The following is a 21,491-nucleotide window of genomic DNA, read 5'->3' as shown; positions in this document are numbered from 1 at the left end:
AACAATAAACAAAATTTTTTAAAAATAATAAAAAAAAAAAAAAAATCCCAAAACAATTGACAAAATGGCAATAAGTACACACCGATTGATAATCTCTTTAAATGTCAATAACTAAGTGCTCCAATCAAAAGGCATAGAATGGCTGCTTGGAAACCAAAACAAGATCCATAGGTATGCTGCCTATAAGAGACTCACTTTAGATCTAAAGACACAGACAGACTGAAAATGAGGGGATGGAAAAAAGATATTCCATGCAAAAGAAAATGCAAAAAAACCTAGGGTAGCAATACTTATATTAGACAAAGTATGCTTCAAAACAAAGACTGTAAAAAGAGAAAAAGGACATTACATAATGATCAAGGGATCAATCCCAGAAGAAGATATAACAAAAGTAAATATATATAAACCCAACGTAGGACACCTAAATATGTAAAGCAAATATTAACAGACATAAAGGGAGAAATTGATGATAACACAATAATACTAAGGGATGACTTAAACACCCTATTTACATCAATGGACAGATTATCCAAACAGAAAATCAATAAGGAAACACTGACCTTAAACAACACCTTAGACAAGATGGATTTAACAGATGTATATATGGGACATTCCATCCAAAAGCAGCAGATTACACATTCTTTTCAAGGGCACATGGAACATTCTCCAGGATAGATCACATGCTAGGCCAGAAAATAAGTCTCAGTAAATTTAGGAAGACTGAAATAATATTAAGCAACTTTTCAACCACAATGCTATGAGACTAGAAATCAAGAAAAAAAAGTGCAAATAAACACAAACACATAGAGGCTAAAGAATATGCCTATAAAAAAACAATGGGTTGCTGGAAAAATCAAAGAAGAAATCAAAAAATAAATGGAGACAAATTAAAATGGAAACACAATGATCAAAAATCTATGGGATGCAGCAGCAGCAGTTCTAAGAGGAAGTTTATAGCAATACAAGCTTACCTGAGGGAACAAGAAAAATCTCACATAAATAACCTTACCTTACACCTAAAGGACTAGGAAAGGAAGAAAAGACAAAACCTGAATTTATTAGAAGGAAAGAAATCATAAAGATCAGAGAGGAAATAAATAAAACTGAGACTTAAAAACAGTAAAAAAAAAAAAAAAAAAAACCACCAAAAACAAAAGACCAATGAAAGCAAGAGCAGGTTCTTTGAAAAGATAAACAAAATTGATAAACCTTTACCAAGACTCATCAAGGAAAAGAGAGAGGACCCAAATCATTAAAATCAGAAATAAAACAGAAGTTATAACCAACACCAGAGAAATACAAAGGATCATAAGAGGTTACCATGAACAATTATATGCCAATAAAATGGACAATGTAGAAGAAATGAACATATTCAGAAGAAACAGAAAATATGAACAGACCAAATACCAGGAATGAAATTGAGACAGTAATAAAACTGCCCCCAAGAAACAAAAGTCCAGGAGCAGTTATCCTCACAGATGAATTCTACCAAATATTTAGAAAAGAGTTACCACCTATTCTTCTCAAGATATTCCAAAAAATTGCAGAGGAAGGGGCACTTTCAAACTCATTCTGTTAGGCCAGCATCACCCTGATACCAAAACCTGAAAAGATATCACACACAAAAAGAAACCTTCAGGCCAATATGAACATAAATGTAAAAATACTCAATAAAATGTTAGCAAACAAATTGAGCAATACATGAAAGGAATCATGAGCCATGATCAAGTAATATATTTATCCCAAGGATGCAAGCATGCTTCAATATCTGCAAAACAATCTATGTCATACATTATATTAAGAAACTAAAGAATAAAATTCATATAATCATCTCAATAACTGCAGAAAAGTTTTTGACAAAATTCAACATCCATTTATGATAAAAACTCTCCAGAAAGTGGGTATAGAGGGAACATTTCTCAACAAAACAAAGGCCGTATATGACAACCCACATCATACTCAAAACAAAGGCCATATATTACAACCTACATCATACTCAATGGGGAGAAGCTGAAAGCATTTCCTCTAAGATGAGGAGCAAGACAAGGATGCCCACTCTCACGACTTCTCTTTAACGTAGTATTGGAAGTCCTAGTCACAGAAATCAGACTAAAAAAAGAAATAAAAGGAATGCATACTGAAAAGGAAGAAGTAAAACTGTCAATATTTGAAGATGATATGACACTATACATAAGAAATCCTAAAGACACCACCAAAAAGCTACCAGAACTCAACAATGAATTTGGTAAGGTTTCAGGTTACAAAACGAATATACAGAAATCTGTTGCATTGCTATACACTAAAAACATAGTATCAGAATAGAAATTATGAAAACAATTCCCTTTATGGTTCCATCAAAAAGAGTAAAATGCCTAGGAATAAATCTAACTAAGGAGGTACAAGACCTGTACTTCAAAAACTGACGAAAGTAATTGAAGATGAGACAAACAGATGGATAGACATTTCTCCAAAAAAGATATACAGATTGCCAACAAACACATGAAAGGATGCTCAGCATCACTAATCATTGGATAAATGCAAATAAAAACCACAATGGGGTATCACCTCACACCAGTCAGAATGTCCATCATCAAAAATCTACAAACAATCAATGCTGGAGAGGGTGTGGAGAAGAGGGAACCTTCTTGTACTGTTGGTGGGAATGTAAATTGATAAAGCCACTATGGAAAACAGTATGGAGGTTCTTTAACAAACTAAAAATAGAACTACCATACGACCCAGCAATCCCACTACTGGGCATATACCCTGAGAAAACCATAATTCAATATTCATAGAAGCATTCATGGAAGCATTATTAGAAGCATTCATAGAAGCATTATTTACAATAGCCAAGATATGGAAGCAAACTAAGTGTCCATCAACAGATGAATGGATAAAGAAGATGTGAGATATATATATATATATATATATATATATATATATATATATATATATACACATACACACACATATGTATGTATACAATGGAGTATGACTCAGCCATTAAAAAGAATGAAATATTGCCATTTGCAACAACATGGATGGACCTGGAGTGAAATAAGTCAGAAAGAGAAAGACAAATACTAAATATTATCACTTGTATGTGGAATATAAAAAATTAAACATGGGATATATGTTTATGTATAGCTGATTCACTTTGTTATACAGCAGAAACTAACACACCATTTAAAAGCAATTATACTCCAATAAAGATGTTTAAAGAAAATTAAACCATAGATTGTTCTTTCCATTTTTCATTTAGAAAACAGTATTAAGCCCAAAATATCCTTTTATGGGACTTTGTTGTGATAGCTGCCTTAAATTCTTTTAGGAGCAACCTAGAATGGAAAGATGTTAACTACTTTGCAAATTAAAATATAAACATAAACTTTGTTTACATATTTATAATATTTTATTGTAAAAGCACTCATTTTTAGTAGCCACTTCTTTGTGGCAATGCTACTGCTTCTTTTTGCATCATAATTTATTTGGTGGGCTTTGAGAGGAGCTTCACTGAAGACGGCAGGTGGAGAAGTGAATTCTAATGTAAAGTACTACCCCCTTATAATTTAGGTCTTATCTTCCTAACATTCAAAGCTAAAACAAGGCTTTATAGTCTTAAATTCAATCACATTCTTCTATCAGGAAATATTAAAAACTATTACTTCAGCAAATTTCTGTGAAAATATTTTGAGCAAGCTGCCATAAGGATACACAAGGATACCAGGATGTTTGTGCAGGGGCTCACACCACAACTTACTCCTTCTTGCCTTTGCATAATAACATATATAACAGCAACAATAATAGCAGCAGAACTTACATAATGTTTATCCTGCTGTTAGATAGAGATGTGTGTGTGTATACACAGACATATTAAAAATACTAGGGGGCTTCCCTGGTGGAAGTGGTTGAGAGTCCGCCTGCCGATGCAGGGGACCCGGGTTCGTGCCCCGGTCTGGGAAGATCCCACATGCCGCGGAGCGGCTGGGCCTATGAGCCATGGTCGCTGAGCCTGCGCGTCCGGAGCCTGTGCTCCGCAACGGGGAGGCCACAGCAGTGAGAGGCCCGCATACCGCAAAATAAATAAATAAATAAAAATAAAAATAAAAAAATAAAAATACTACATACATAGTACATGTATGTTTGTGTGTTATATATACACATATGTATGTATGCATATGTGTATATATACACAATCCTCACAGTGAGGCTTGTGATATTATTATGCCCATTTAAAAATAAGAAAAGTGAGACCAGAGATGTTAAGTAATTTGACCAAAATCAGCGGGCTCCAGAGTTTGTACTCTTCACTCCTATGCCATGAACATAGTGTCCACTCAGGTTAGTCCCTAGGGAAGGAGATACCAGCTACCTTGCTCTTCTACTTCTTTTTGATTAATAATTTATCCCTTGCTGTGTTCATGGCTATGATTTCCCTGGCTCCTGCCACTGCCCCAGAAGTAAGTTTAGAATTGTTTCTTGGTGCTTTCCTTTTTCTAAAAGAAAAATCAGCTACATTATGTGGTGGTAAAAATGGCTCAGCAGGATCTGTTCTTTTGAATATCAAAGGCCAGTGTAGGCAACAACATAAAAAAAATAGACATAAAAATGAACCCACTGGGATACATGGATCTATGGAAATCAATAACTTAGAAAGAACTCATGTGAATCTATCTATATAGATAAATATAAATATATATATATATTTAAATGTGGTGATTAGCCAGTGACACTGTGTTCTTCCTTCAGGGTAAAAGAAAAGCTCTGAGACACCAAAGCATTCCTGCTCTGTCTAGAGTTTAATATATTGCCCTCATGGTTTTCCCCTCAAGGCTTATTAGAAGAAGATAACCAGTGGATGACCCAGATAAACAGACTCCAGAAATTAATTGATAGACTGGAAAAGAAGGTGAGTACTTCCTTTTCTTTCTTCTCCCTCTTAGTTTTCAGTAGATTATGACTCATTATTCCTTATTCCCCCAATATTCATGTCTGCCTGGATAGAATAGCAACCAGGATCTCCGTTATACTGCTTGATAGTTATTTGGGATTTTTGTTAAAGCAAATATAATGTTAATTCTCATTCCCCCAATGCCAATCCCTAATTATAGTTAAAATAGTATATAGGGTTTAAAGTTAAATAAATCTACTGCATGGTCTGACTTTTAGGTTATCAATCATGTAAGGTAACAGTGTGCTTGAATGATGCAAATGGCAGCTCTTGGGAATGACCTGGTTGATGTCTTGGGAATGTTTCAAAGTGATTCAGGGAAATGGCTGTGTGGTACACTAAAAGATGATATTGTACACTCAACTTCTAGAAATTAGCATCTTAACTGATGATTTTTAGCATGAAAACTACCAAGTTAGCAAGCAAGTTAAGATATGATGAAGAGTTCTTCAGAACTATATTTTATGTTTCCAGTTATTGTATTTTTATTGACTAATTCAATTAACACCAAGTAGTCCTGATATTATAGTTATATTCCTCTTAAGCAGATTTAATGGAAGAAGCTGCTTTTGTTAATCAGTAAGAATATGTGTTTTCTGTGCATGCCAAGCATGAAAGAAGGAACCTTTATGCTTGAGAGAGAGTTTCTGACTTTGAAGGACCCAGAGTCTACCCGTAAAAATATTCTATATTCATAAAATGAGTTAACAGATTTTTAAAAGTATGCAGTTGCACAAAACCAAGCTCATTGTTAATGCTCAGTAAATACTTAGTGACTGACTGAGACATGCCAAAGGAATGGAGCATATACTAAAATTTACAGTTGCTAACCTGAAGGAATGATCACTGCAAGCTGGGAAGGACCACTTGTGTCAGGAAGGGCTTAAGGGGCCTTTAGAAATGATGACAATTAGGAATTTTGAGTGCAAGTAACAGAAATTACCTCTTTAATAAAAAAGAAATCTCTAGAAGGAAATGGGAGTGTTCACAAATCAACAGACAGTCTAGAGATCTAGACTTAGGAAGTCAGTAGACAAGATAAGTCTAGAGATGTAGGTAAGCAAGAAATACTCACCAGTCTCTCAGGTTGTCTCCACTGTAATAAATGAGTTTCAACAATTTCCAGTCTATGGACATTCTGCTCAAGATTCCACTTTCCAGGAGGGAGAGTCTGGTTTGTCTTGTTACGGTTGCATGCAGGTCTCTTAGATAAGGAAGGAGAGAAAACCTTGGTTAACAGTCAAGTATTAAAATGAGATGAGATCATTCACTGAAGGAAATTGTATTGTCACTAAAATCAGAATAAATGTTAGTCAGCTAACAAACTAATAAGTATTTGCTATGGGAAAATAAATTTTTAGTAAACAGAGAGCAGTTGGAGAGGGCATTCAGGTAAGGTGATGGCATGAGCAAAGGTTAAGTAGACCAACCTGGTTAGAGTCTTCCATTTAGGGACATAGTGACAAATAAGATTATATGAAAGGGTGGGGCTGAATTATGGATGGCCTTAAATAACAGACTAAGGAATTTGGACTTGATCTTGGAGACAACAGGAGGCATTTATTATTTTTCAACAGATAAGTGACATAATAAAAAAGATCCTTTAGATAGAAAATTGGACAGCAAGAATATGAAATGGATTCAAACAAGAAGATTCAAAGTCAGAGCTACCAAAGCCAGCTATAACAGTGACATTAAAGGGCAGGCTGTATACCTGAGCCCACTGGGATCAAGTATAGTAAAAGATGGGCCTGGACTAAGTGACTAAAAAGAAAATGGCAGATTTGAAAGACTTGAGGTGAAATTAACAGGACCGTTGAATGGGTATGATGTGTAAAAGGGTAGTTTCAAATAGGAGTCTGAGGATTTGAGCCCAAGTGTCTGAGACAATTATACCACTAACAGACAAGGGAGAGACAGTGAGAGATAATTGGTGAGGTAAAGTGAGGAGGTGAACTGGTTTATTAAATTTCAAGATATAATAGGACATCTAAGTAGAAATATCCAGTTAGATTAGTATTTAAGAAGCCAGGACAACAGATTGAGATCTTGAGAGCCATCTCCCAGAGGTGAAACCTCATGTCCTAAGGATGGGTAAGGTCTCTGAAATGGAGATTCTGTACAAAGAAGAACCACGTCTAGAGGAAACAACTTTGGAGAGTTCCAGTCCCTCTGCCACCACATCACTGTTCACTAAATTTAAATTGACCACTTATGGGGACAAATAACGTAAACTAAGAGTTTGCTGCAAGTCAACTTTCCTCCTTTCTAATTTCATTAATTGATGTGTGAATTGAGATTAAAATGCTTGATAATAAAAATAGTGGCCATACAAATTAGTTTTCCAATGGTGGAAGTCTTGGAAATGCAGGACCCTATTTAAAAACCAAACCTTGTTAAAACATAAAGATTCAGTTGTTAAATAAGTTTGGATTCATTTAAAGAATACAAATACCTCTTTTTAAAATGGTTTGGAAGTCCTTGGCAAAGCTCTTTCTTCTGGTGTCATAAATGTATGTCATTCTTTTTAAAGGGGTAGCTCAAACACAGGTCATGGCTTTTTTTCCAACTTAAAATCAAAGTATTGTCATGTCTCCTTCTTTTCTAGGCTTTTTTCTCCCTTCATTCCTATGAAAGCATTTCATTATGAGAACAGTGGCTGAGAGGTTTGCTGAAAGTACAATGTGATGGTCTTAAACATGGGGCTCCAGCTGTGTGGGGCTCAGCATGATCTGTCTTAATGAAAGGAGAAGCAGTGCAAGTTGGGTTTTTTTCTACAACTTGTTCTGTACTATGCTGAATTAGGTTTTTAGAGGAAAAACTTCCAATTGACAAACAGAAGCTAAGTGCATATTATATTTTACTGATGGCTGTCTTGTCTTCTCAGTTGTTAGCACTAGGTTTGATCTCCACATTAAAAGGGAATGTACTTACAGTGGAAGCCATACTGTCTTTTCTCACCACTAAGTATCTATGATAAATCTTTCCTGCACTGTAAACCAAGCCCAATACCATTTATGTGGGGGAAAAATAACCTTTGAAATTTCTACAAGTCTCTTCAGACATTCCTTTTTTCCACTTCAGCCTCTCTGAGTATTTATGGGATACATTGAGATTATATCTCATGTTTTGCTTGAACTCTGCAGAAACCAGTGTTCAATGCTTAAACAAAACAACAACAAAGTCCCTTTAATCTTCATGAAGTCTTAAGTGTACCATCAGATCACAGGATATCCATATTTAAAGGGATATAATTAAGGATGTCACACTCATACAACTTGTTTTAAGTTTTTTACCTTAGATTAAAGAAAGTAGAACTGAAAAGTGTGCCTGAGTTGTTATTAGGGAAACAGCAGTCAAAGAGATCACTATTGTTACAGTTTCTATATGCAGAGTACTTTTAAAGATTCAATTCACATCTATATGCATTATATGTTTGTCTTCACAGAAGAGCTAGGATTTAAATGGGCATTCATTCAGCCACTTGTTTATTCAACTAACATTTTTTGAGTACCCACTTTATGCAAGGTACTATTCTGTCAGTGAGAATACAGCAGTGATCAAAACAGGTAAGGTCCTTGGTCTCTGGAGAGACAGACAAACCCCAAGTAAACAAATTCATGAAATGAAGTAATTTCGGATAGTGTAAAGTACTATGAAGAAAATGTAGGACAATGTGATGAAGATGGAGGGTTGGATACTTAAAGTGAGTAATCTGAGAAGGTCACTTTAAGGATGTGATATTTGAGTTGAAGTTAGAAAAATAAGGAAGAGCCAACTAGAGGAAAACCTAGGGATAGAGAATATAAGGCAGTGGAAATAGTAAAAGTGAATTGCAGAGAAGTTAAATAACTTGCATAAAGTTCACCCACAAGAGAACTGCATAGCTAGAGCTATGTAGCTCTGTTATTAACAGGCTTATACTATTTCAGGCAGTCTGGATTTCTATAACTTTCTATTTATTTCTTATCTATTTGAAGGAATTATTGTGCATAATCCTCACTTGTTTTCCAGTTTTGAGAAATAATTGACATACATCACTATTTAAATTTAAAGCATACAGCATGATGGCTTTATTTACATATAAGGTGAAATAATTACCACAATACGTTCATTAACATCCATCTTCTCATACAGGTACAATAAAAAGGAAAGGAAGAAAAAAAGAAGGGAAAAATGTTTATCTTCTTAGGATTTACTCTTTTAACTTTCTTACATGCCATACAGCAGTGTTAACTATAGTCATCATGTTGTAACATTACATCGTTAATACTTATTTATCTTATAGCTGGAAGAAGTTTGTACCTTTTGACTATCTTCATCCTATTCCCCTCCTCCCACTCTCTACCTCTGGTAACCAAAAATCTGATCTCTTTTTCTATGAGTTTGGGGTTTTTGTTTTTATTTTTTTTAGATTCCACATATAAATTAAATCATACAGTACAGTATTTGTCTTTCTCTGTCTTATTTCTCTTAGCAAAATATCTTCAAGGCTCATCCCTGTGGTCACAAATGGTAGGATTTCCTTGTTTTTTGTGGCTGAATAATATTCCATTATATATATATATATATATATATATATATATCACATGTTCTTTATCCATTCACCCATCGATGGACAATTAGGTTGTTTCCATGTCTTGGCCTCTATAAATAATGCTGGTATGAACATAGGGGTGCAGATATCTTTTCAACGTAGTGTTTTCATTACCTTTGAATATACTTCAGAAATGGAATTGCTAGATCATATGGTAGTTCAGTATTTAATTTTTTGAGGAACGTGAGAAAGCCATACTGCTTTCCATAGTGGATGCACCAATTTACAATCTACCAATAATGCACAAGCATTCCCTTTTTCCACATTCTTGCCATCATGTTATCTCTTGTTTTTTTTTATGATGGTCATTCGAATAGACATGAGTGATATCTCAGTGTGGTTTTACTTTGCTTTTCCTTAATGAGTAGTGATGTTGATCATCTTTTCATGTACATGTTGACGTTTCATATATCTTCTTTGGAGAAATGTCTATTCAGGTCCTTTGCCCACTTTTTTTTTTTTTTTTTTTGCTATTGAATTATATGAGTTCTTTGTGTATTTTGAACGTTAACCCTTATCAGATATATGGTTTTCAAATATTTTGTTCCCATTCCAAAGTTTGTCTTTTCACTTTATTGATTTATTTTCCTGTTGTTGTTGTTTACTGTGCAGAAGCTTTTTAGTTTGATGTAATCCCACTTGTTTATTTTTTATTTATTTGTTTGTGCTTCAGGTGACATATCCAAAAATCATTACCAAGAATCATGTCAGGGAGCTTTATTACTATGTTTTCTTCTAGGAGTTTCATGGTTTCAGGTCTTACATTTAAATCCTTAGTCCATTTTGAGTTAATTTTGTGAGTGGTGTAAGATATGGGTCCAATTTCATTCTTTTACATGTGAATATCCAACTATCCCAGAATCATTTATTAAAAAGACTTTCTTTTCTCCACTGAGTTTTCTTCCCTATTAAATATTAGTGGATTGTATATGCTTGGTCTTATTTCTGGGCTCTCAATTCTATTCCGTCAGTCTTTTGTGTGTTATTATGCTAGTAGCATACTGTTTGATGGCTTTAGCTTTATAGTATTGCTTGAAATCAGGAAGTATGATCTCTCCTGCTCTTTTCTTCTTTCTCAGCATTTCTTTGGCTATTCAGCGTTTTTTGTGGTTCATATAACTTTTAAGAGTGTTTTTTCTACCTCTGTAAAAGATGCCATTGGAATATGGATAGGGATTTTATTGAATCTATAGATGGCTTTTGGTAGTATTGACATTTTAACAATATTAATTCTTCCAATTCAGGAATACAGAATACCCTTCTATTTATTTGTATTTTTGTATGTTCTTTGATTTCTTTCATCAATGTCTTTCAGTCTTCACAGTAGAGAAATTTCACTTGCTTAGTTAAATGTATTCCTAAGTATTTTTTTATGCTGTTGTAAATAGGATTGATTTCTTTATTTTTTTTCAGAAAATTCACTGTAGGCATATAGAAATGCTACTGATTTTTGTATGTTAATTTCATATCTTGAAACTTTATTGAATTCCTTGATTAGATCTGACAGTTTTTTTTGTTACATCTTTAAGATTTTTGTTTATAAAACCAAGCCATCTGCAAATAGAGATGGTTTTACTTCTTCACTTACTTTTATTTCTCTTTCTTGCCTGATTTCTCTAGGTAGGATTTCTAGTACTATTTTGAATAGGAGTGGTGAGAATTGACACCCTTGTCTTATTCCTGATTCTTAGAGGAAAAGTTTCACCCTTTCACCATTAGTATGATGTTGAGGAAGCTGTGGGCTTGTCATATATGACTTTTATTATGTTGAGATATGTTCCTTTTATGACTTTTTGTTAAGGGCTTTTATTATGAATTTATGTTACATTTTATCAAATGATTTTTCCGTGTCTATTGAGATGATTATATGACTTTTTTCTTTCTGTTAAGATGATGTATCACACTGATTTATTTGCATATGTTGAACCATCCTTGCATCCCAGGGATAAATCCCACTTGATCATGATAAATGATTCTTTTAATGTGCTGCTGAATTTGGTTTGCTAGTATTTTCTTGAAATTTTTGCATCTATAATTATCAGGGGTACTGACCTATAGCTGTCATTTCTACTAGTGTCCTTTTTTGGTTTTAGTCTCACGATAATGCTGGCCTCATAAAATAAATTTGGGAGTACTCTCTCCTCTTCTATTTCTGGAAAAATTTGAGAAGCATTGGTGTTAATTCTTCTTTAAATGTTTGGTAAAATTCACGAGTGAAGCCATCTGGTCCTGGACTTTTGTTTGTTGGGAGGTTTTTGATTACTGATTCAATCCCTTTACTAGTAAATGGTCTATTCAGATTTTATATTTCTTCCTAATTCAGTCTTGGTAAATGATATGTTTCTAAGAATTTTTCCATTTATTCTAGGTTGCCCAGTTTGTTAGCATATAGTTGGCTGTTATGATCCTTTGAATTCTGTGGTATCAGTTATAATGTCTGCTTTTTCAATTATAATTTTGTTGATTTGTTTCCTTTCTCTTTTTCCCTTGGTTAGTCTAGCTAAGGGTTTGTCAATTTTTCTTATCTTTTCAAAGAACTAACTCTTAGTTTGGATAATCTTTCCAATTGTTTTTCTGTTCTCTATTTCATTTATTTCTGTTCTAATCTTTATTATTTTCTTTCTTCTGTTAACTTTGTGCTCTGATCTTCTTTTTCTAGTTTTTGAAGCTGTAGAGTTAGGTTGTTTATTTGGGATCTTTCTTACTTCTTAAGTAGGTGTTTATTGCTATGAACCTCCCTCTTAGAACTGCTTTTGCTGCATCCCACAGGTTCTGGTGTGTTGCATTTTCACTTTATTGTCTCAAAAATTTTATTTCCTCTTTAACTTCTTCTTTGATCCATTGGTTGTTTAAGACAATGTTGTTTAATTTCCTTGTTTTCATGAATTTTTCAGTTTTCTTCTTATTGATTCCTACTTTCATGCCATTGTGGTCACAAAAGATACTTGGTATGTTTTTTTTTTTTTTTTTTTTTTTTTGTGGTATGCAGGCCTCTCACTGTTGTGGCCTCTCCCATTGCGGAGCACAGGCTCCGGACGCGCAGGCTCAGTGGCCATGGTTCATGGGCCCAGCTGCTCTGCGGCATGTGGGATCTTCCCGGACCGGGGCACGAACCCATGTTCCCTGCATCGGCAAGCGGACTCTCAACTACTGCGCCACCAGGGAAGCCCACTTGATATCATTTTAATCTTCTTTAATTGCTAAGACTTGATTTGTGGCTTAACATATGGTCCATTCTAGAATTTTGTTGTACACCTGAGAAAAATATATATTCTGCTATTGAGAGATAGAATGATCTATATATGAATATTAGGATCATTTAGTCTTTAATGTTGTTTGAATCTGTTGTTTTCTTACTGATTCTCTGTCTGCATGAAATGTCCATCGACAGATGAATGGATAAAGAAGATGTGGTACATATATACAATGGAATATTACTCAGCCATAAAAAAGGAACAAAATTGGGTCATTTGTAGAGATGTGGATGGAACTAGAGTCTGTCATACAGAGTGAAACAAGTCAGAAAGAGAAAAACAAACACTGTATATAAACGCATATATGTGGAATCTAGAAAAATGATACAGATGAACCTATGTGCAGGGCAGAAATAGAGACACAGACATAGAGAACGGATGTGTGGGCATGGGGTGGGGGAAGGGGAGAGTGGGATGAATTAGGAGATTAGGATTGACATATATACACTACCATGTGTAAAATAGATAGCTAGTGGGAACCAGCTGTATAGCACAGGGAGCTCAGCTCTTTGCTCTGTGGTGCCCTAGATAGGTGGGACTGGGAGTGGAGGAGTGGGAGGGAGGTCCAAGAGAGAAGGCATGTATGAATATATATAGTTGATTCACCTCATTGTACAGCAGAAACTAATACAACATTGTAAAGCAATTATACTCCAATAAAATAAATAGATAATTAAAATAAAAGTAGGGTAATAAAGCCCCCAGCTAGTATTGTATTACTGTCTATTTCTCCTTTTAGCTCTGTCAGTTGGCTTTATATATTTAGGTACTCCAATGTTGGGTGCATAAATATTTACAGTTCTTACATCTTCTTGATATATTGATCTTTTTATCATCATATAATGACACCCTTTGTCTTTATTCACCATTTTTCGTTTAAAGTCAATTTTGTCTAAGTATAGCTACCTCTGCTTTCTGTTGTTATTATTTGCTTGAAATGTCTCTTTCCATCCCTTAACTCTCAGTCTATATGTGCTTTTAAGGCTAAAGTAAGACTCCTGTAGGCAGCATATTATTAGATCTTGGGTTTTTTTAAATCCATTCAGCCATTCAATGTCTTTTCTTTTTTATCAGATTATAATCGCTTTACAATGTTGTGTTAGTTTCTGCTGTACAATGAAGTGAATCAGCTATATGTATACACGTACCCCCTCCCCCATGGACCTGCCTCTCACCACCCCATCCCACTCATCTAGGTCATCATAGAGCAAAAACCTGAGCTCCCTGTGCTATAAAGCAGGTTCCCACTAGCTATCTATTTTACACATGGTAGAGTATATTTGTCAATTCTAATCTCCTAACTCATCCCACCTTCCCCTTTCCCCCCTTGGTGTCCATACATTTGTGCTCTACATCTGTGTCTCTATTTCTGCCTTGCAAACCAGTTTATCTGTACCATTTTTCTAGATTCCACATATATGCATTAATATACAATATTTGTTTTTCCCTTTCTGACTTACTTCACCCTTTATGACAGACTCTAGGTCCATCCATATCTCTACAAATGACCCAATTTCATTCCTTTTTATGGCTGAGTAATATGCCATTTTATATATGTACCACATCTTCTTTATCAATTCATCTGTTCTCCAAAGTGGCTGTATCCATTTACATTCCCACCAACAGTGCAAGAGGGTTCCCTTTTCTCCACACCATCTCCAACTTTTATTGTTTGTAGATTTATTGATGATGGCCATTCTAACCAGTGAGAGGTGATACCTCATTATAATACTGATTTGCAGTTCTCTAATAATTAGTGAGGTTGAGCATCTTTTCACGTGCCTCTTGGCCAACTGTATGTCTTCTTTGGCTAAATGTCTATTTAGGTCTTCTGCCCATTTTTTGATTGGGTTGTTTGGTTTTTTTATATCAAGCTCCATGAACTGTTTGTATATTTTGGAGATTAATCCTTTGTCTGTTGTTTCATTTGCAAATATTTTCTCCCATTCTGAGGGTTGTCTTTTTGTCTTGTTTATTGTCTTTGCTGTGCAAAAGTTTTTAAGTTCAGTTAGGTCCCATTTGTTTATTTTTGTTTTTATTTTCATTACTCTAGGAGGTGGGTCAAAAAAGATCTTGCTGTGGTTTAAGTCAGAGAGTGTTTTTCCTATGTTTTCCTCTAAGAGTTTTATAGTGTCTGGTCTTATATTTAGGTCTTTAATCCATTTTGAGTTTATTTTTGTGTATGGTGTAAGGGACTGTTCTAACTTCATTCTTTTACATGTAGCTGTCCAGTTTTCCCACCCCCCACTTCTTGAAGAGACTTTCTTTTCTCCATTGTATATTCTTGCTTCCTTTGTCACAGATTAGGTGACCATAGGTGCATTGATTTATCTCTGGGCTTTCTATCCTGTAGAAATTTATCTATATTTGAATTCATCTATATTTGAATGTCTGTGTCAGCACCATACTGTCTTGATTACTGTAGCTTTGTAGTATAGTCTGAAGTCAGGGAGCTGATTCCTCCAGCTCCGTTTTTTGTTCTCAAGATTGGTTTGGCTATTCAGGGTCTTTTGTGTTTCCATACAGGTTGTAAAATTTTATGTTCTATTCTGTGAAAAATGCCATTGGCAATTTGATAGGGATTGCATTGAATCTGTACATTGCTTTGGGTAGTACAGTTACTTGCACAATATTGATCCTTCCAATCCAAGAACATGGTATATTTCTCCATCTGTTTGTGTCCTTTTTGATTTCTTGCAACAGCGTTTCATAGTTTTCTGACAACAAGTTTTTTGCCTCCTCGGGTAGCTTTATTCCTAGATATTTTATCCTTTTTGTTGCGATGGTAAGTGGGAGTGTTTCCTTAATTTCTGTTTCTGATTTTTCATTGTTAGTGTATGGGAATGCAAGAGATTTCTGTGCATCAATTTTGTATCCTGCACTTTACCAAATTCATTGATTAAGTCTAATAGTTTTCTTGTGGCATCTTTAAAATTTTCTATGTAGAGTATCATGTTATCTGCAAACAGTGACAGTTTTACTTCTTCTTTTCCAATTCATATTACTTTTATTTCTTTTTCTTCTCTGATTGCCATGCTAGGACTTCCAAAACTATGTTGAATAAGAGTGGTGAGAGTGGACATCCTTGTTTTGTTCCTGATCTTAGAGGAAATGATTTCAGTTTTTCACCATTGAGAACAATGTTGGCTGTTGGTTTGTCATTTATGGCCTTTATTATGTTGAGGTAGGTTCCCTCTATGCCCACTTTCTGGAGAGTTTGTTTTTTTTTGTTGTTGTTGTTGGTTTTTTTTTTGAGGTACACGGGCCTCTCCCTGCTGTGGCCTCTCCCGTTGCGGAGCACAGGCTCCCGACACGCAGGCCCAGAGGCCATGGCCCACGGGCCCAGCCGCTCCACGGCACACGGGATCCTCCCGGGCGGGGGCACGAACCCGTGTACCCTGCATCGGCAGGCGGACTCTCAACCACTGCACCACCAGGGAAGCCCCTGGAGAGTTTTTATCATAAATGAGTATTGAATATTTTCAAAAGCTTTTTCTACATCTATTGAAATGATCATATGGTTTTCATTCTTTAATTTGTTAATATGGTGTATCACACTGATTTGCATACATTGAAGAATCCTTGCATTCCTGGGATAAATCCCACTTGATCATGGTGTATGATCCTTTAAAATGTTGTTGGATTCTGTTTGCTTGTATCTTGTTCAGGATTTTTGTGTCTATGTTCATCAGTGATATTGGTCTGTAAATTTTTTGTGTGTGATCTCTTTGTCTGGTTTTGGTATCAGGGTGATGGTGGCCTCGTAGAACAAGTTTGGGCATGCTCCTCCCTCTGCAATTATTTTGGAATAGTTTAGGAATGATAGTTGATCACTCTTCTCTCAATGTTTGATAGAATTCGCCTATGTAGCCATCTGGTCCTGGACTTTTGTTTGTTGAAAAGTTTTTAAGTATAGTTTCAGCTTCATTACTTGTGATTCGTTTGTTTATATTTTCTAATTCTTCCTTGTTCAGGCTTGGAAAGTTGTACCTTTCCAAGAATTTGTCCATTTCTTCCAGGTTGTCCATTTTATTGGCATAGAGTTGCTTGTTTTAATCTCTTATGATCCTTTGTATTTCTGCAGTGTCTGTTGTAATTTCTCCTTTTTCATTTCTAATTTTATTGATTTGAGTCCTCTCCCTTTTTGTCCCTTTGAGTCTGGCTATAGGTTTATCAATTTCGTTTTCTCAAAGAAGTAACTTTTAGTTTTATTGATCTTTGCTATTGTTTTCTTCATTTTTATTTCATTTATTCCTGCTGTGATCTTTATGATTTTTTTCTGTCTACTAACATTGAGTTTTGTTTGTTCTTCTTTCTTTAGTGGCTTTAGGTGTAAGGTTAGATTGTTTATTTGAGATTTTTCTTGTTTCTTGAGGTAGGACTGTATTGCTATAAACTTCCCTCTTAGAACTGCTTTTGCTGAATTCCATAGCTTTTGGGTCATTGTGTTTTCATTGTCATTTGTTTCTGTTTATTTTTTAATTTCCTCTTTGATTTCTTCAGTGATTTCTTGGTTATTTAGCAGCACAATGTTTAGCCTCTGTGTGTTTGTTTTTTAGTTGTTGTTGTTGTTTTTTCCTGTAATTGATTTCTAATCTCATAGCATTGTTGTCGAAAAAGATGCTTGATATGATTTCAATTTTCTTAAAATTTCCAAGGCTTGATATGTGATATATCCTGGAGAATAGTGTGCACTTGAGAAGAAAGTGTATTCTGCCACTTTCAGGTGGAATGTCCTATAAATATCAATTAAATCTATCTGGTCTACTGTGTCATTTAAACTCTGTGTTTCCTTACTTATTTTCTGTCTGGAAGATCTGTCCATTGGTGTAAGTGGGGTGTTAAAGTCCCCCACTATTATTGTGTTACTGTTGATTTCCCCTTTTATGGCTGTTAGCCTTTGCCTTATATATTGAGGTGCTCCTATGTTAGGTGCATAAATGTTTATAATTTTTATATCTTCTTCTTGGATTGATCCCTTGATCATTATCTAGTATCCTTCCTTATCTCTAGTAACAGTTTTTGTTTTAAAATCTATTTTATCTGACATGAGTATTGCTACTCCAGCCTTCTTTTGATTTCCATTTGCATGGAATATCTTTTTCTATCCCTTCACTTTCAGTATGTATGTGTCCCTAGGTCTAAAGTGGGTCTCTTGTAGACAGCACGGGTCTTGTTTTTGTATCCATGCAGCTAGTCTGTGTCTTTAGGTTGGAGCATTTAATCCATTTACATTTAAGGTAATTATCGATATGTATGCTCCTATTACCAATTTCTTAATTGTTTGGATATGTTTTTGTATGTCTTTTCCTTCTCTTGTGTTTCCTACTGGAGAAGTTCCTTTAGCATTTGTTGTAACGCTGGTTTGGTTGTGTTAAATTCTCTTAGCTTTTGCTTGTTTGTAAAGCTTTTGATTTCTCCTTCGAATCTGAATAAGATCCATACTGGGTAGAGTAATTTTTGTTGTACGTTTTTCCCTTTCATAACTTCAAATATATCCTGCCACTCCCTTCTGGCCTGCAGCGTTTCTCCTGAAAAATCTGCTGATAACCTTATGGGGATTCCCTTGTATATTATTTGTTGCATTTCCCTTGCTGCTTTCAATATTTTTTTCTTTGCATTGAATTTTTGTTAGTTTAATTAATATGTGTCTTGGTATGTTTCTCTTAAGGTTTATACTGTTTGGGACTCTCTGCACTTCCTGCACTTGGGTGGCTATTTCCTTTCCATGTTAGGGAAGTTTTTTACTTATAATCTCTTCAAATATTTTCTCATATCCTTTCTCTTTCTCTTCTTCTTTAAGGACTCCTATAATTCGAATGTTGGTGCATTTAATGTTGTCCCAGAAGTCTCTGAGACTGTCGTCAATTCTCTTCATTCTTTTTTCTTTATTCTGCTCCTTGGCAGTTATTTCCACCATTCTGTCTTCCATCTCACTTATTCATTCTTTTGCCTCAATTATTCTGCTATCGATTCCTTCTAGTGTATTTTTTTTTTTTTTTTTACCGGTACGTGGACCTCTCACTGTTGTGGCCTCTTCCATTGCGGAGCACAGGCTCCGGATGCGCAGGCTCAGCGGCCATGGCTCATGGGCCCAGCTGCTTCGCGGCATGTGGGATCTTCCCGAACCAGGGCACGAACCCGTGTCCCCTGCATCGGCAGGCGACTCTCAACCACTGCGCCACCAGGGGAGCCCCCTTCTAGTGTATTTTTCATTTCAGTTATTATGTTGTTCATCACTGCTTGCTTGCTTTTTAGTTCTTCTCTGTCTTTGTTCAACATTTCTTGTATTTTCTTGATCCATGCCTCCATTATATTTCTGAGATTTTAGATCATCTTTACTGTCGTTACTGTGAATTCTTTTTCAGGTAGGTTGTCTATATCCTGTTCACTCGTCTTCTAGGTTTTTCCCTTGCTCCTTCATCTGTAACATAACTTTTGTCATCTCATTTTTTTTGATGGGTGGGGCTATGTTCCTGTCGTACAGGTTGCTTTCCCTGGTGCTTTCCACACTGGAGTTTGCAGGCAGTTGCGTAGAGCCAGGTCTTGGTGCCGAGATGAGGATCTCCAAGAGACTTCACTCAGATTAATATTCCCTGGGGTCTGAGGTTCTCTTTCAGTTCAGCGGTTTGGACTCTGTGGTCCTACCACAGGAGCTCAGGCCTGAACCCTGGCCTGTGAACCAAGATCCTGTAAGACAAGCAGTGCAGCAAAAAAAGAAAAAAAAAAGGAGCAGAACAATAACAAAGAATAAAAAATAAAATAAAAATAGAAAAATATATTAGAGAAAATAAAAATATAAATGAAACACCACCACCAAGGGGGGTGGGGCTTAGGCAGGGGTGGGGCTTAGGCAGGGTGGGGTTTAGGTGGGAGTGGAGGCTAGTCTCAGAATCCACACAGCTGAAAAGGTCTTGGGGTTTTGGGGGGTAGGGTTTAGGCTCAGCGTGGTCCATTCTATCTCTTTTCATTGGAGAATTTAATTCACTTATGTTTAAAGTAGTTATTGATAGGTAAGGACTTACTATTGCCATTTTGTTAATTGTTTTCTGGTTGTTTTGTAGATTACTGTGCCTTGTTTCTCATGCTGTTGTCTTTTTGTGTGTGTGTTTGATGTCTTTTGGTATCAGTATGCTTTGACTTCTTTATCATGTTCTTTTGTGTAATTTATACAAGATTTTCACTTGTGGTTACCGTGAGGCTTACATAAAATATAACACCCTATTTTAAACTGATAACAACTTAACTTCAATAGAATTTGTAAACTTTACACTTTTACCTCCACCTCACTTTTTAGGTTATTGCTGTTATAATGTATATGTTTTCATATTATGTAACTGACAACAGATTACTACAGTTATGGTTATTTTTGCTATGCTCTTTTACAAGTTTTAAACAAAAGTTAAGTGAATTATGCATCACTATTACCATATTGGAGAAATAATGACTATATACTTATTACCAGTGAGATTTACACTACCTTTTTATGATGTTATTAACATTCTTTCACTTCCACTCAAAGAACTGCCTTTAGCATTTCTTATAAGGCAGGTCTGGTGGTAAACTCCCTCAGCTTTTGATTGTTCAGTGAAGTCTTTATCCTTCCTTTGTTTCTGAAAGAAAACTTCACCAAGTATAGAATTCTTAGTCGACAGTTATTTTTTTTCAATATTTCTAGTATGTCATCCCATTCTCTCCTGGTCAGAAAAGTTCTGCTGATAATCTTATGGGGGTTCCCTTGTATGTGGCTTCTCTCTTTTCTCTTGCTGCCCTTACAGTTCTTTTGTCTTTGACTTTTGACAATTTAATTAATGTGTCTCAGAGTAGCCCTATTTAGATTCAATCTATTTGAGGTCCTTTGGGCCTCATGGATCTGGATGTTCATATCTCTCCCAAAATTTGGAAAGTTTTCAGACATTATTCCTTTAAATAGGCATTCTGTCTCTTTCTCTTTCTCTTCTTCTGGAATTCCCATGATGTGAATACTTTTTCCCTTTCAGTGTCTCCCAAATTCCCATAGGTTTCCTTTACTCTTTTTCATTCTTTTTTATTTTTGCTCCTCTTCCTGGGTAACTTCCAGTGTTGTATCCTCCAGGTCACTGATTCTTCTGCATGGTTGAGTCTACTTTTGAAATTCTCTATTGAATTTTTCAGTTCAGTTATTGTATTTTTCATCTCTAGGAGTTTTGTTTATTTTGGTTTGTTTTTGATGGCTGCTATTTCCTTGTCAAACTTCTCATTATATTCGTGCTTTGTTTTTCTGATTTTGTGTAGCTGTCTGTTTTTTCTTGCAGTTCCTTAAGAGGAATTTCCTTAAGAGGATCTTATTGAATTCTTTCTCTGGCATTTCACAGGTGTTCATTTTAAGGCCAGTTATTGAAGTTTTATTAATTTCCTTTGGTGATGTCATATTTACCTGACTTTTCATAATCTTTGATTCCTTACATTGATATTTGTGCATTTGAGTAATTAGGCTCCCCTTCCAGACTCTACAGGTTGGCTTTGGCAGAGACAGTTCTTCAGTAGCTCAGTTTGGGTTTTGGGGTATGTCTGCTGGTAATGTTTTTGAGCAGGTGGGGCCTGCTATTATGCTTTATTGGGGGCAGGGCAATTGTTTCAGCTCTGAGGATAGGGATAGGGGTTGTGCCATTGGCTGAGAACTGTTGGATAGTACTACTGGCTTGGTTCC

At 35.5% G+C, this 21,491-nt stretch overlaps 1 protein-coding gene across 2 annotated transcripts in view; it reads left to right on the top strand.

Annotated features, from left to right (window-relative positions):
- NECAB1 (N-terminal EF-hand calcium binding protein 1) overlaps window positions 1-21,491 on the top strand; it is a 279,489-nt gene that overhangs the window by 221,469 nt on the left and 36,529 nt on the right. For both annotated transcript variants that reach the window (XM_079901334.1, XM_079901335.1), the window contains exon 8: window positions 4,833-4,909. In XM_079901334.1, the coding sequence (XP_079757460.1) occupies window positions 4,833-4,909 (77 nt within the window). The remainder of the gene's footprint in view (window positions 1-4,832; window positions 4,910-21,491) is intronic.

Source organism: Stenella coeruleoalba, assembly GCF_951394435.1.
Source record: "Stenella coeruleoalba genome assembly, chromosome: 17".
NCBI classification, from domain to species: domain Eukaryota; kingdom Metazoa; phylum Chordata; class Mammalia; order Artiodactyla; family Delphinidae; genus Stenella; species Stenella coeruleoalba.
This window is presented reverse-complemented; position numbering and strand designations above follow the sequence as displayed.